The sequence below is a fragment of the Polypterus senegalus genome, chromosome 8 (assembly GCF_016835505.1).
Source record: "Polypterus senegalus isolate Bchr_013 chromosome 8, ASM1683550v1, whole genome shotgun sequence".
In the NCBI taxonomy this organism is placed as follows: domain Eukaryota; kingdom Metazoa; phylum Chordata; class Cladistia; order Polypteriformes; family Polypteridae; genus Polypterus; species Polypterus senegalus.
The window spans coordinates 133729086-133746444 of record NC_053161.1 but is presented as its reverse complement, the minus strand read 5'-3'; the positions used below and the strand labels follow the sequence as shown (position 1 = coordinate 133746444).

General features: G+C 35.9%; 1 protein-coding gene across 1 annotated transcript in view; it reads left to right on the top strand.

Annotated features, from left to right (window-relative positions):
• si:dkey-106n21.1 (solute carrier family 23 member 1) overlaps nt 1-16867 on the top strand; it is a 136850-nt gene extending 119983 nt beyond the window's left edge. The window contains exon 15 of the mRNA XM_039762183.1: nt 16704-16867. Coding sequence (XP_039618117.1) covers nt 16704-16867 — 164 coding nt within the window. The remainder of the gene's footprint in view (nt 1-16703) is intronic.
• Nucleotides 16868-17359: the final 492 nt, after the last annotated feature.

The window sequence follows — 17359 nt, the reverse complement described above, 5'->3', positions numbered from 1 at the left end:
TTAATGAGAAGGATATTTTACAGTTCAGCCAGCATGACACTCTAAAATAAATTTTTGTTTTTAGTTTGCTTCTATTTTGATTGAAGATTTGGAAAATATATTTTGTTTTCCCACTTTCTTCTGCACTATGCATTTATGAGATTTTATTGAATGAAATGTAATTCCTCCTAGTGGTAGACAGTTTTGTAAACTGTGTTCTGAGATTTTTCAGGTATGGAAAACAGAAGTGTTGGGGTCATTATACTCACTTATCATTGTGCCAGACAGTCTCAAAGTGTTACATGTTCATTAGCACAATAATGCTCCTCTAAAAGTAGTGATTTTACATTGTATATTTCTCAGGACTTTACTTTACTAAATACTTTTAAGTTCTGTCCAAGACTAAAGCATATTTCCTGTATTAAAGAACACTAAACTATCATTACCAAAACCAGTAAAGAATTTGTGATTTGGCAGAGGTTAAAGCCTGGCTGAAACCTTTCAAGTATATTATAACATTTAAATAAATACAATTGTAAAGCTGCAGTTCTTTCTAAAACCTATGAACAAAAGAGTATGCAAAAAATTGATCTGTGACATTTTCAAATGCTTGCATCTAGTATAATTAATAAAACTGTAAATGACTGTGTTAAATATATGTGGAACAATGTCAGTTGACATTAATTATGTTAAGCATGGTTTTTTGTAATAGATGTTATTTTTCAAATGGTAAGAGGGTAACCTTCAGTTTAGATATGAACATCAGAATGGAATGTGTCTTTTCAAGGCTACAGTTTTCAGTGTATGAGATTATATCGCATGACAGTAGTAGCACCTCCCAATGATGGATGTCACTCTGGGTGAGGATGTGCTGACCTTGCTTGGTCAATGCTTCATAAGTCACTTTTAAACATTTTTGAACATTAATATCTCCAGTGCACTCATGCAGGCAAAGCATCTTTCTAATTAGCAGAGATACAATACCAAAATATTCGTCTCACATGACAGCAGGTAAAAACAGAATCATTTCAAATGTTCAGTCATACTTGAGTTTTTTTTGAAGGAATGTGTTTAATGTATTTTTATGTCCCTTTATCATATGTACAGAAACTCACTATAAATATATAGTATAAATATATTAATAATAGTTTAACATCTGTTACATAAATCCATGCACGATAGCCAGTTGTCCCTCATATGTCTCTCCTCCTCTCTCGACAGCACATGTCATTTGCTATCATATTCATCTATGTCTTCTTCTGCTTCACTGGTGCATTTCTTCATTAAGTTCAGCTCCTTATTTTGGTTCTAATGTCTAAATCTGCTAAGCCTGTTTCTTCTCATCTCACTCTATTACATCAGCACCAAACCTTTCCCTAACTTTTCTGTTTTAGTGCACTCCAGTGCTTTATTCCACTTTTATCAGTCTCACTTCACCTAAACAATTTTCCTTGGATAAAGCTTTAATAGCTTTTTATCAGCTTAACAAACCAGTCCATGCTCCATTTACTGTGTAATTTGATAGCAACTGGATTGGCTAGTTTTTAAACATTTCCTTTTTCAGATGAAAAGAATACAAAATGAACAGTCAACTGTTTGGAGAATGGAGTGAGTGACAATAAAGGAACCAAAGTCACGAGTTTAGAGACAATTATAGGGGAAACTAATTCTGAAAGAAAAAAAAAGTTGAAATTGTTGGAATTTCTGAAATGGAAGAATGCAGATGATCTATCTTACTGAACTTTGTCACATTAGCTTTTAAAGAAGCACCTTATCTGCCACAGAGAATTGCTTTGACATTTGTGAAAGATACATGTGGGCGCTAAGAACTGGTGAATGTCTTTTCCACCCAGTAAGTTCAAAAGTGCCTTATTACTAAACAAAAACAACAATTAAATGTAGGCATTAAGTTAAAAATGTTGGCATTTTGATGGCCAAGAAACATGCAATCATTGATCTTTGTAGTTCTCTAAGCATATATTTTTAAGTAGTGTGTTTGTGTGTGTGTGCGTGTGTGTGATGGTCAAGACGATGACAGGGTAGTCCCTGCCTCAGCCTGAAGATTGGCAGATGCCATCTGGGAAGTGGATACACTGGCATCCCAGCAGGGATGGACCAAAGACCCATACCCGGCCAATAAGTGTAATAAAGAGACAGGGGGTGATGACTTATTTAAACCATAGGCTCCCTCGACAAGCTAGGTTGCAACATCCCCAGGCTACAGTACCCACATGGACACCTGCAGGGCTTGCTGGGAGCTGTAGTCCCATAGAGCAGCCCTGTTGGATTCTGTGGGTGCCACCAGGGGATGCTACAGGTATTTGTGATCCCTACTTGGACAAAAGTCCAAGGTCCGAGATAAAAGGATCAACTCTGTCTCATCCAGACAAATTAGAGTTGGGTGGAAAAGAACAAAGCTCACCTGGGAGGATTGGATAACAGGAAAGGAAAGAAAGGAAGGAAGTATACTGTGCTTATGAATATACTGAGAAACATATTGCAGGTATTTTTATCAAATAAATGATTATTTAATCCTAGAATTTGTGCCTGTGGAGTAGTGTCTGGGGTTTGTGGTGTTGAAACATCTCCTCATGGTCACTATATATATACTGTATACAGCTTATTCAGCCTATTCAAGTATGCCAACTTTCTATCTAAAAAATGCAGTAAAAGTGTATGTAAGGATTAAATTCAGATGTTAATGTTGATAAAGGTAGGGGTAAAGGTTAAGGGTTTTTAGTAATGGTGTGGAAGAAAGGTGAGATGACAAAGTCCACTGAACTGGGGTACAAACTGTTTTTCAATCTGCCTGTACATGCTTTGATGGCCTTATAGCACCTGCCAGATGGCAAAGTGACAAACAAGCCATGATCTGAGTGGGCAGCATCTTTGCTTATTCTGCTTGCCTTCTTCTATAATCGGACAGTACATACATTATCCAAGTTCAATAGTTCTGCCCCAATAACCTGCTCTGCTGCTTCCACCACTTGCAGCAGGTCTCTCCCATATTCAGCTGGCATACCACACAGTAGCACAATATTAGAATTTACCCTCCACAGTGTAGTTGTTGATGTTTATCAATAATTAGGGAAGCATTTTTCTCAGGAAAAACAACCTCAGTTGGACTTTTTTCTCTAGCTAGGGGATGTTTAATGGCTGTGATAGTTGTTTTCATGATGTAGACTCCAAGAAATGTAATACCTTTGACACTTTACACTCTCTCTCTATAGATGTAAAGGGATAGGTGGTTAGTTTGTCTGGTTCTCTTGAAGTTTACAATTGTCTCCTTGGTTTTGGTGGTGTTGAGGAACAAGGTGTTGTCTGTAGATAACTTAGCTAGATGTTGTGCCTTTTCTGTAGGCTATCTCCTACTTAACAATGGCAGTACTTTGAATAAATACACAATAGTTTAAACTACAAGGGAGAATCAAAAATTAAAGGCAACTTAGGCTTGAATACCAGTAACTGTGAAGTAATGAACATAACAGTTTTATCACATCTCCACATAGTCTCCCTGCAGGTTGATGCACTTCTTCTATCGTTCCGCTAAGTTCTTCATTCCTTCGAAGAAGACGTTTTCCAGCTGCTCCCAAATCCACGTCTGCACCATCCCAAAACAGGACCCTTTATGTCTCAAAAGAAAATCATCATGATTTTCTTGGCAGAAGGCTGTTATTTGAATTTTTTCTCTACTAGAAAAAAGCCAAGCAAAGTGACGCCTTTTATTGGCTAACTAAAAAGATTACAATATGCAAGCTTTCAAAGCAACTCAGGCCCCTTCTTCAGGCAAGATCTAATCATGGGTATTTTAAATATGTGTAGTGTTTCTTGCTTTCTGGCTCATAGTGATGGACCAACGTCTCAGCTACGGTGACAATTTGCCATGTTGATTGTTGACCAGATCAAGCTTTGTCAGTTACACTTGTTCTCCATGCTTTAAACCTGTTTACTCATTCATAAACCTTTCATTGAGTCATGCTGTTTTCATTTCCATACTGAGTTAACATTCTTCATTGAATTTCAGGAAATTTCTCTTGCTCTGTCCAAAGAAATTTCACTTTGGTGCATTGTTCAGCAATGGCGCAACCCAACAGTGAAGCGTCCATGTTTATTTGACCTTGACTTCAACTAGACCAACAGGAGAATGTTGTGATGTGCAAGTTCAAACTACCCATAAGCTGTGTGTTGTATTGCAATAACTTCTATCTGCTGCAGTTACTGTGTAATTTTTATATTGGCTTTAGTTTTTTATTTATATAATATAAATATGAAGTAAAATATATTACATGCACCAGACAGAGCAAGTGATGTTATACAAACAAAGAATGGTGACAGTGGTTAATGTTTTTGTCTCATAGTTCTACAGTCCTGGGTTCAAATTCAGTCGCTGTTTGCTTGGAATTAGAAGTCCATGTTTCTCTGGACACTCTACTTTAATGAAACATCCCAAAAATGTGAAATTTTGTGTTTAATGATCCTGCATGAGTGAGTATAACCAGCAACGAACTGGTTTGACATCTTGACAACTCGCCACAGCACTATAATCCACTAAGTACGTTCTGAGAATTGAACCTGAATCGCTTGGATTTGTATTTCATGCTTGGGATGTTTGCCACGCACACTGAGTTGCATTATAAAGGATTCTGCTTTAATGTAAAAAAATACTTTAAAAATTAAACAAGAACACTGAGAAACAAAGATAACTCTTGTCAACAAATATTTCTGAAAGCAAGAAAACAGCTGTGAACCACTCCTTTATCTAACATACAAGGTCAAAAAGTATACACAAAATTAAAATTGGCCTATTGTCTTGATTTGCTCACATCTTACACATGTGGTCTTCTTATAGGGTATTAATTAATCTGACCTTATGTGTTCTGATATCATTCACCAGGAACAAGGTGAACATGGCCACTGTAAAAATAATCTGCATGCAGATTTCTTCCATTTTTTTGATATGAATGAATGGAGTCCTTGAGTGTTATCAACACTATGAATAAAAACCTTTATTAAGAAATGCTGAAGAACATCATTTACTGCCGGCGAAAGGAGCTGTAGTTTTGAAGGACAATGTCAGGCGTCATAGTGAGGCCTGCACGTTTGGGAAACTTGAATAGCTCTTGGTTTAGCTCCTGGAACTCCCACTAAACAGACTTCAATCTTAATTCCTTAGTTGGCTGCATGGCACAAAATATAGTGGTGCCTGGGGTAGCACAGCCCCATGAATAAGGTATAAGCTCTACAATGAGGATCATTTGTGAAATTTTGCATTTGCTTTTAAAATAGTAAAAAGTAGCCTCTTGGGGCCTTACTACAATGGGGATTAGACTTATCTAACATATGGGTATTGTACCAATTTACCACCAGATGGTACCTTAGTTAGTGTCCTTCACTCCTTTTACCCTTCCTCTTTGTTCTGTGGCCTTCCTATCTTCATTACACCAGTCATAATATTGCCAACCATAATCCTCCTAGCTCCAGGTACTCTGGATTAGTGTGTAGAAAAGGATTTTAACCCTACTGAGTAACTACTTCTGGACCAGGCCTTGAAACAATTAACATCATCAGGAATGACACTGGTTACTCCATCATATTTAAACTACCACTAGAGGCCCTAAGTATCCCTACAATCCTGAAATTAATGTCCTATTCCAATAGACATGCCTATTTTAGGGCATCTACCTATACTGAGGTGGGGAGAAGTAGTCACAATCTCTGGGGCTTCACTTTACATTTCAGGGATAATGAGGGAAATGGAAATCATGTTAGTAACTGTTCCACATTCCCACCACTTCCATTGTGTACCCATGAAACGGTTCCTATAAGAGAGTCAGTATGTTCATATGTCTGACAGTCTCTGCTCCCTTAAGCTGTCACAAAGTCTACTTTCACTTCACAAGTACTAGGAGCCACAGAAAACAGAATAATGCAAGATAATTATCATTATAGTTACATTTATAGGGCTAGTGATTTCAAAATGTACAGTACTTATTATTTTGTAGAATGGTTAGGAGTGGAAGTGCTGCTAGTTGGCCAATATACGGTCATCAGAACTGTGACTTTTCTCTGTTATACTGTATATGACTGTGGATTCTCCAGAAATGTAATTCCTTCAGGACTGCTAATCCTGTGTGGATGTTTTCTGTTGTCTGATGGCCATATCTCAATTATTATGTTAATGGGGCTTATATTGAAATAATTTGTCTTAATTAATGATATCCATTTTTGTACTACTGTTTAAATTAAAAATTGTGTTTATGTATATTAAGATTTTATTGCTTAGTACCATTATTGTATTTTACTTGAGCCTGTACTTTGTAACCAAGGCAATACAATATTATTAATTAAATATTAGAGGGCAAGATAATCCTGTCTGAATATGGAATGATGTCTGATGTGATGAGGGAGCATTCCTGGGCACCCCTCACACAAACACTGAGACTGCAGGGGTTCCTCTTATAATAGCAGGCAGATCATTTCAGAGCTTTGTGGCCATGTCAATAAAGGCCCAATTTGCAACTGTTATTTTATTAATCCTTGGAATCTCCAGGGAAGAAGGCAAACACCTTGCGATCTCAATGTGTGTTCTGGTTTGTAAGTAACAATAAGTTCAGATAAGTAAGCAGGGCCTTAGCCATTTATGGCTTTACAAATTAAAACAAGCATTTTGGAATCAGCCCTAAACTTAACAGATGTGAGTATCTGTCTAGCTAACCAGCTCCTAAAGAGCATAAACCACAGTACACACCACAGTATTGTAAAAAGTAGCCAAAATAAAACCTTAATGCAAAATGCAGAAGCATGTCACATTCTGAAATGAATTAAATTAGTACTAAATTGTTAGATTAGAGGACATCCCTTGGAAAACACTAATAAGAAAAAATGTCACTGTAATGTTCACCAAGTTGGGTAAAAATATCATGGCCATAATATATTTCAGAAAACACTGGACAATCATTAGCAAGCAAAAATTTTAAAATGCATATAACTGCAAATAAGTGTCAGCCAGTTAATATACCTGGCACTCTGCAATAATTCTGCTGCGCAAAGATTGATTGGATGGTTGGTTTCAAACTGTCCATTATGTAACTGTACCCTGCAAATGACATCTGCACGGTCTAAACTTTCACTACTGTAGGATCCAGTTTTTCACAATTTAAATTGAAAAAGGAACATTTTGAAAATGGATTGTTAGTGTTAGTGGATTGGCAGTGATCAAAATGCATTGGAATGAAGACCCATGGCCATTCAGGATCGTAAACAGTAACCTATTTATTCCTTTATACAAAAGTACAATGGGGCAGAATTAATGCAAAATGCATACACTGGCTGCTTTCTGGTCCATCTCAAGCATCCACTGTGCTTTGAGAGAAAGCACTAAAAAGCTCAGGAGGTTTGCAAAATCCGTCACATTAATAACAGCCCTACTAGAAACTGATTAGAAGGAACTTTGTACACCACACTTCTATTCCTTTAATTAATATTTTCAATTTACAAAGTTTTGATGAAATAAACACTCTAAAACACAATAAAATATATAGGACTAATTAAACAATTTTTTACATTATTACATTACATATTGCACTATGAAATGGCAGCATTAGCTGGAATTCAAAAGAACAAATGTGCAAACAAACTGAATTCTGTTTTTGACATTGTAACAACAGTACTTGGTTTCATTCAAATCAATTTAAAAAAATGTCATTTGCCTTGTCTGTTCCAAGCCTTGCCTTCCAATGTGAAGGTCAGTGTCACAGACTGAAAAAGGTGGCCAAGCCTTTTGGTATGGCTAATAGAACTCAGTGCCAGGTGCACTGGTCATCTTAACCAATGTTTGTGCCCTAACATGCCCAAATTATGCCAGCACACCATGGGGAAATTGAACCCATTATATGACAATAAATATACAATCCACTTTCACTATGTTTCCTTAGTCTAAACAAAGAGAAATGAGTATTTGCTATTTATTTTATATGTGGCTACATGAGTCACAAAACTAACTTTCACTAAATCCCTTAATCTTCAATGCCGAGTGATTGATAACAAAACAGGTTTGTTCAAATCCTCAGTATTAAGAAGGATTGCATTTTTATGCAACCTAGTGATTTCTTAAGCTTTCTATAAAGTACTTTCCTTGAAACAATCTTTTTAGTTACAAAATAACTAACAAGGCTTTAAATTAAATATTGATACAAAACGTGGAATAAATTCCATTAAAAGAATGAAAATACCTGCTTAATTTGATAGATTTAGGTTTGCAAGCTTACATTTAACAACACAGGCAATGATAATAGGAAATTAATTCCTATTCCTATCTGCCAGGGGCAGAAGGCAGGAAGCAACCCTGCTACAAGCCAGTCCATCAGAGGAAACATTTGTGCACAAACTCCATTCACTCATTCTCTGAGCCAGCTTTGGTTATTACAATAAATACGACTATCGTAACAGAACTAGAAACAAGTCAAGAACCAGTTACAGCAACTGTGTATTGACTACTGTTATCAGTACAGAAACACGAATGATCATACACCTAGTGGCTCAATAAAAGAGTACTTTGAGGTATTATCCTTTTAAAAGTTGTTTTCAAGTATGTACACCTTCATCAAGCTTTTTGTGATCAAATATTATTGAAACAATGATAAGCAGAACATTTACCAACCAACAATGTCATAGAGATAGATAAATAATAAGATCTATGTTGAAAGAAAGCAGAAGAAAAGAGGCCTTTAATCATGTTTATAACTAAAAACAGAAATTCTAACACAAAGGAATTTGTACAAGAAATATGTTTCCCCAGCCTTTTTAGTTACATGAAGCCAAAACAGTAGTGTGGTTTGAAACACTGAAGAATGACTGCATAATGAGACAATTTTCTTCAGTTTCCTCTAGGCAACTTCAAAGGACCTGCAAAACTTGAAAGGTCACTTGTTACGTGGGTCCAGAGCAATTTAAGGTTAAGCTCTTTTAATTGCTGGAAATGGCCAAATTTAGAATACTAAGTATTCTCTTTTCTTGCTTTTACTGCCATACTCAGTCTAAAATGGGATATGTTTCCTTGAGAAATAAACCCCCAGACTGAGACAGAAAATGCAAACTCCAAGCAAACAGTGTCTAGACTTTGTAACTAATGGATAACTGCAAGTGATAAATAACTGAGACTTGACAATATAAGGGATTAATGTTATTTTTTGATATGGAAGGGGGGCTCCCAAAAACCCATTCACATGGACTTCTGAATTTGTTCTTTATGATTGATTTTTATCAGGAAATCTTATTGAACTACCATATATACTTGCTTACTTATAAGTCTGGACTTGATTTTACCGTATAATTTCTGGTATTTTATAATGTCGGTTGTTTAACTTAAATCCAGAAAACTCATGGTATTGGTCCAAGAAATTATGATATTCTAACATACAGTATGCTATTGTGCCTATGTGACCACACGGTAATACCCGAACTATTCCGAAGCAACGTTTGCACTGATTTGTGTTTTTTGTATCTCACACCCTCATACACCTTTATCATAAGAGCATCCCTTATCTATGATGGAGCATTCAATCAGAAGAAAATATGAAGCTGGTTTTAAATTAAACGTCGCTGAAGTAGCTAAAGAAATTGATAACTGCGTTGCTGCAACAAAATTCGACTGATGCGAGATTGGAGGAGGCAAGAAGATGTAAAAAAAAAATTAAGTCACATTTTTGAACGGGTGTATAAGTCGGGGTCTGATTTTATGATCAATGTTTCAGGTTTCAAGACCTGACTTATACGTGACTATATACGGTATTCACAATGAAATTGTCAGGTTAGGGTTAGGATGAAAAAAAAGTTTCTCAACCACATTTTAATTGTGGTTTCTTGGTGGCAGAAGCCTTCAGAAAGCAGGAAACAACCAAGCACTAGTTTAGAGGACTCTCCAGAAGTGTTTGGCTGGTTTCAGATGTCTACACAAAGAAAGGTTTAGCTGAAGTTTTCCAAAATCTCAAGGGAAGCCTCGCCAAGTGCAAGTTGAATGACAACACTCCTGAGCATCGAGCCACCAAGACCACCCTTGTCACTGATGCCCCTATGATCAAGATTTTGCCCCACCCTGCTCACTTGACCTGGCCCCAAGCGATTTCTGGCTCTTCCCCAAAAATCAAAGCAAACATGTGAAGAAAACTCTATGAGGATTGAGAAGAGATGATCAGGCCAGTAAATGAAGACCTACCTTGCCAAGGTGTAAAAAGATGATTTTTGGGGGTGATTGAAAAATGGATGCATAGGTTACAAAAATGTATTGAGGTCAACAGAGATTATGTGGAGAAGTACAGCATAAATTAGATTTCTGATGAAAAAAACAGGTGGTTATCTCATTTATTTGTTAAAGTGGATGGACTTTAGGATCTCTTCTCATGGAATCTTTGTCAATGTTATTTAGTGAACTATAACAAATTAGAGCTATTTTTACTGTTTCCAGCAGTTTATTTATATGTTTTACATATTAACACTCTGTAAACGAAGACACTGCCGGCTATGAAAGATTTTTTAACAACTCTTGATTCACAACACCATTGAGATGTCTTGCAATTTAAATATCATTTGCACTTTCTTTGTCTTTGTCATGCAGTTGTCTTTTATTGTAAACCGTGTAGTGCATCTGAAAATAGGAGAACAACTTACAGGCACTGTGTATGAATATATTTCCATTTATAAAAATTTTTGTGGCACTTTATTATTATTATTAAGAAGAAGAAGAAGTGCCACAAAAACCTTTCTAAATGGAAGTATATTATGAGGCACTTTTATGCAAAGCAACAGATACAGCTTTATAAATATGTAATTTATAGACATCAAGATCAGTCAAATATTTTACTTGAATCAAATGGTTATAATGCAACAGTCATGCAAGTCATTAACCCTCATCACTTCTAAGAGCATGGATTTTTATTTTTAATTCTACTGCAATAATGAGTCTCTAGAACAATGGTTAGAACTTAACCTTTGAATTGAGTACATATTTAATGAAAACTCAAAGCTTCTATATATATATTTTTATTAAAATATACTACATACTGATGCATTTGTCTCTAGCAACTTTGGTAGTCCTGTTTAAAGAGAACCAACAATGCCTACAGCTCCTTGTTTTCAGTCCAATCACTGAGTGTGTCATGTCTTGTGAACGCCCTTCATATTTGTCTTTTATTTAGATTGGATTGATGAAGACATGATGTTTTTTTAAGTGTTTAAAATTTTCACAGCACACACCCAATCTCATGAACTAATAACCCGAGTACCCCTTTTATGTGGATGTCACACATTTGTTTAAATAAAAGGTAACCTGTTTAAAACCTTTCGTTATTACATAACAAACATATTCTGTGTCATGGATACTAAAAGACGTCCTTGTATGAACTCGACTTATGATAAAATACAAATTCATTATAATTCACAAGAAACCAGTAGGACAAACTGTAAATAGAAATAAATCTAATAAATTATGAATGTTCTAAAAAAGATCTTCACTCCTGAAGCGATGCAATGGGGTATCCAGTACTGGTCATGGTCCTGGAAGGTTGTAGTGACTTAAAAGTTTTACCCAAACCTATTTCTTAACATCAACTATTTTATGTTTCATTGAAAATATTTTCCTCCTTGGTCCTTTTATAATTTTACTGCTTCTGAAATTTCAACATCATTTTTGGAAGTACAAGAACAAGTTTTTTGGAATGGAAAAGACTAGATCCTCATGGCGCGACATTTTAAGGTCAGCTACTGATTACTTTGTTATATGCTTTTTATTGTTAGTGGCTTGGTGCAAAAAGAAACATGGATTTTTTTAAAAACTCCCTTACAGGTGAGTGAATTAAAAAAAAGCATAACTAAGTTATATAACTAAGTTACACCTAACAGAATAGATCCTAAGCTGTGCAAGCAATACACTTCTTTTTATATTGTGAAGAAAATTAAAGCACACTGTTAGTGAGTTTCTGAGATCAGAAAGTTGGAATGGGTAAAAACAGACATAAATGAAGAAATAGTTGAAAACAAAAGCCATCAGCAGCAGAACCATTACATAACAACCAAGCAATATAAAATAGATCGATACTGCCCTGCTTCAAAGTGATTAGTTCCTACTTTCATTTCATATAAAGTCTTCCTTTATCAGTTCATAAACTTACAGTCAAGCTGATCTAAATGGCCCCGGTATGATTGAGTAGGTGAGTGTGGTAAGTAAGTCCTATGAAGGCCTAATTCTTTATGATGCCTGAAAACATTACCTATTCTGTAGCATTATAATGAAAACCATGAGTACCTAAAACTGATGGATGTATAAAAATATATTTTTGATAATGAAAACTTCAGGACCTTCCGAAAAGCAGGAAGCTACAGTAAGAGGTGAAAATAACTTTTACAGTTGCAGAGAAAAGAAGCATGCAGAAGACATTAAATTACAATCATTTTATTTTTCAGTAAAAGAAAGTCCAAGAGATTTTTTAGTTCATGTTTTTCAGCACTGTTCATAGCAATTGTGCTATGGTTTTTGCATGGTGCCAACTTCTAGGGATAGCACTACTGCAGCCACTTACATTCTTTATTGATCTTCAGTTATGTATTGTAAAAGGTGCTATATAGCGCCCGACCCGGCACAGTCTACGCAGAGGCACGTGTAAAACAAACAGGCTTTTTTATTTCTCTTCACCCGTGGGCACACGTCTTCCCCGTGTCCCACAGGCCCAACACAGTCCCAAAGCACTTTAACACAGAGCTCTAACAACCCTTCCTGGCACCACCACTCCTCCCAGGCAACCTTGTCCTCTTCCTCCCGATTCTGGCCTTGAATAAAGGGAGGCTGGCCCGTTTAATAGCCCACCCGGAAGTGTTCCAGGTGCTTGACCAGCCGGTCCTGATTGCACCCCTGGGTGGGGCTGATAACTCGTCCATGGTTGTTGGCTCTCAGCAGCACCCCCTAGCGGCCACCCCATCTCCCAACCAGGCTGTGGAGCCACGTGGGAGACTGGGAAATGAACAACGGCCAGGGAGGCTGCCCCCAAGCAACCCGGGGGAGGTATTGAGCTGTCCATGGTGGCTCCCCCAGAACATATGCAGCAGGGGCGTCCCGGCCGAGCTTGGGACCCGGCTGTCCGTCACAGTATTTATTCACTAGTCAATTCAAATTGAGTTAACTTAATTAAAAAAAGATTTGTCCTATTAAACTGGATGCTTTGTTGCTCTTAATTAATAAATAATTATAACTATTTGCACTTTTTCAGAAGATTTTAGGTCTTACCATGTGTTTCTAGTCCATGCCCTTTTTCTTAATCCATCGAACGGTACCCATTGTTGGGTACTTTTGGCATGAGTAGGATATGCCTGGCCAGATGGATCCTGCACTGCACAATTATGTCCTGTAACTTCTGGAGTCCACTTTGCCTCAGGACTTCATCATTCGTTATGTGTTTATGGTATATCTATCACCCAAGAATTTTTTGAGGTATCTTTGATGACACACATTTAATCTCTGGGCTGTTTGCATGTGTAATTTTCCATGTTTCATTGACATAGGATGCAACCAATAGGATTACTCTACTTTATATAGGTGGAGTTAAACTATTTGAAAACAAACTCGTCTCCATTCTCTGAACATAGCTGCCGCCTTGCCAATTTGACAGTTCACATCTTTCTCTTCACCATCATCAATGGACATAATGCTGCCTAGGTAGATGAATTGTTGAGTGCTTGTGGTATTTTGTTCCGTGATCTGTATATTTTTGTCAGATTGCAAATTAATGAGCGTGATCTTTGTTTTGTCTATGTTTATTAATAATCCCACTTTATTGGAGTTTTCCTGTAGTCGGTTGTGAACTCTTGCAGATGACTTGTTGTTTCTGCTATCAGGATAATGTCATGTGTGAAGTCAAGATCTGTGAGGTGCACAGTCTCTGTCCATTTAATACATACCACAGCTTCTGTCACATTACTAAATCCATTACCAGGGGGAACTGGATTGTTGAGAGTACATAGCACTGTCAGACTCATGTAATTACCTCAAAGAAGTCTGTTCTGCCATTTTTTTTCTAATACAACATCTGGAATTGGTCAACAGTATGTTAGAACAACCTATTTTGTATTGTCCTAGGATCTCAGATTGTTAAACAAATATTAAATCCCAGTGTGTACTGCTAATAAAAGGGTAAGAGAAAAAATATGAGGAAGTTTTCACTAATAAATGCCAGACCAAATAGCTAACAATTCAGTTGGGTTGCAGCATAAGTAAGCCCTCCTGCTTTTTAAACCCCATGCTACAAAAAACTGGCAAGAAGGGCTCAGGAAATGAATCATCAGTCAAAATGTCAACAGAATACAGTTTGAAACCAATAAGTCAATAAGAGACTCCCTAAAGCCAAAACACTAAACGGAAATCAGAGTCAAAAAGCATCAGTATAGGGTTAAATGGTAAAAAAAAAATCAACAAAGACATGTGCACAATTCTTTAGAAACCTTTCAGTCTTGGATGATGCAGAATCTGTCACATTAGTTTATGAAGCACTGCATTGATGACAACACATCTGGGAAACAGAAAGTGCATCTTGACAATGATACTGCCAAAATGGCAGCACACATAATCAAACAAAAATGGCATTGTGGAAAAAAATGAACATTACAGTAATAAAATATATTTATCTTCAGTTTAAAATATGAAACAAACACATACCCAGAAATGCATACCTAGAAAAATGTCTTATTCATGTAATAATGTTTTAAAATGATCTCAGTCCTATTACACTGTCCTGGAACAGTGACACTGCCACTTTGTTGTGGTTTTAATTCTTTAAACAAACGCATGAAAACGTTCTCAGATTATAACAAGATTCATACAGGAACGAGCTGAAAAAATGCACTAGAAAAGATTAAATTTAATTGCTTAATTATGCATTTTAGCTACAGCATGTTGCTTGAATTTCTTGTAATTTTCACTTTTCATTTTCAAAATTTACAACTGTATAGCTAGTAGTCAATGTGAAAGTGCCAAATTAAGTCATATGATAATTGTACAAGATAAGATGAAAATACCTGCCAATCAGTTTGTTTAAATTTGCAGCACCTTAGTGAGATGCGGCTTGTAGCCTGGCATTCAGTCATTGGTAACGTCACCCATTTGTCAGTAGCTAACTTGAATTGGCCACATATTATATAGAAGGTTTTCCTGTATGTGCCCTGTTGTTCTTTTCTTTTACCTTTGGAAAGCGGAGACACATCCTTTCAGAACAAAGAGCTGGACCTTTGGTTGAACGAACTCATGAAGAAAATCTGCAGGGAATCTGTGAGGGATAAGTTATTAGACAAAATGTGTAAAGCAGTGTAAAAACATTAATCCAGTCTGACTTTTCAGATTTCATAATTTTCATTATGTACAAATACATTCAATTACTGTGTTAACAGAGAGTACCTATTTATTAGCTTATTTCTTTGTTTAAATAATTATTTTTAAAAATAAATTTCAGATGTGAAGTCCTGTTTTTACCCCTATGTAAGCACTATATAATAATAACAACAACTTAATGGGTCCTTAATAGGTCTGTTTTTCACCTTAGCCATAAAGCTCTGCTATTACTTTTGCTATGTTTTCATTTATGGTATTGCTGCCATTTAAAAATGTTTTTATTTAATCTATACAAATGTATTTTTCTTCAGGCAACCATTACTATAGAAATATTTTTGGTAATTTTATTAATAATTAGTAAACCAGTGCTTTGACTGATCCAGATATGATGTGATATTCAATGCTGCCTCATCTGTAGAGTTGGCATGTTAACTCCTTCTTTGAATGTTTTCTTTCAAAATTTTACAAATGGGTACACTATGACTTTGTGTGAATGCTATCTTTAAAAGTGACCTTCTGCCCACAGCTGGTTCCAACTAGGATAGGCACAGCCTCCCCAAGAGCAAGCACTGGTCACAGGATGAGTGTGTGCGTCAGCAGTGCTTGCTGAAATACACATAGTGATAATGATGAATGAAAAGCTACCCACACTAACCAGAAAGGACTGTATAACAGTTATATATACTGTATGTTTAACACCTACTGTGTTGCACTTTTATGTATTTAACAGCAATTATATTGCTGAAATATTAGTGACATGAATGACACATTAAGAAAATGACTATTAAATGGAACACTGTAGAATTGTTCCATAGCATAGTGAATAGTAAGAAATCTAAAAATCTATAAGACAAAACTATACCAGGTGTCATTCAAAGACAATAAATGAAAAGGCACCTTAGGTCAAAGGGTGTGTGATTTTGCTGCTGGATTTTTATTGATTTGATTTTTTAGAGGGAAAGTAGTACTTTTTTGTGAACAGTTAAGAAAAGATTAACATCCTTAATTTCTGCTCTAACATGACCACTGTGATGTCCCTGACCCTCAAAGATATCACATATAAAAATGATCAAAATAGTCAATATATATTCATTGGAGGTTAAAAGTGACAAAGAATAAAGAAGAATGATATGTAAATGTACCTAAATCTGACAAGAAGGATCTATAAAACAATTTTTCTATTATGGTGCTTTGTGAGACAAGTTTTAGTTATCACCTGGAATTGAAACAATCTTACAAAAAAACAAAAAGTAAACGTTGCTTATAGGGGTATGTCAGTTATATTTGAAATGAAACATTATTTAACATTTCCAGCCTGCACAGAAATGCTTAATCATTTTTTCTCAATGTCTTTCAGGAACAGAAAAAGAAAGGGGCATCAAAGAGTGGCGCAAAAACGGACAAGACACACAGGGAAACAAAGATGATGTCTTCTATGAGCTACCATACATGAGCAAATACCTTCACAAATGCAGATGTGCACGATATGTCCCATTCTTGCCAACTTACAAGACAATTTAATTAACAGAACACATTTAATGACTTGTGATTAGTAATATATTTGAAATCACATTGAAAAATAAACAAATTTGTGCACTTAGCTGCCACATTTAATGTTGGAGAACACTTGGAAATCAAAGGACATGCAAACTAGTATAGAAATGAGAATGAAACAAAATGTACTGTGGAACCTCGGTTATTGAACATAATTCTTTCCTGAAGGATGTTCAGAAACTGAATTGTTTGAAAACGTAAACCATTTTTCCCATAAGCATTGATGTAAAATGGATTAAACTGCTCCCAAACACCAGACGATTGCTTATCTAAACCTTTATAACAGTACTTCATGCATAAAATCATATACAAAAACAATGAAAATACACAAAAAATAAACACAATAAATACATAAAATATAGACGTAAAATTAACTTCACTTTACCTTTCTGGAGGAGAGGTTTTTTTTTTGTAGTCAGTTTTTTTATTGATGTTAACCACATATAGTAGTAAAACAAC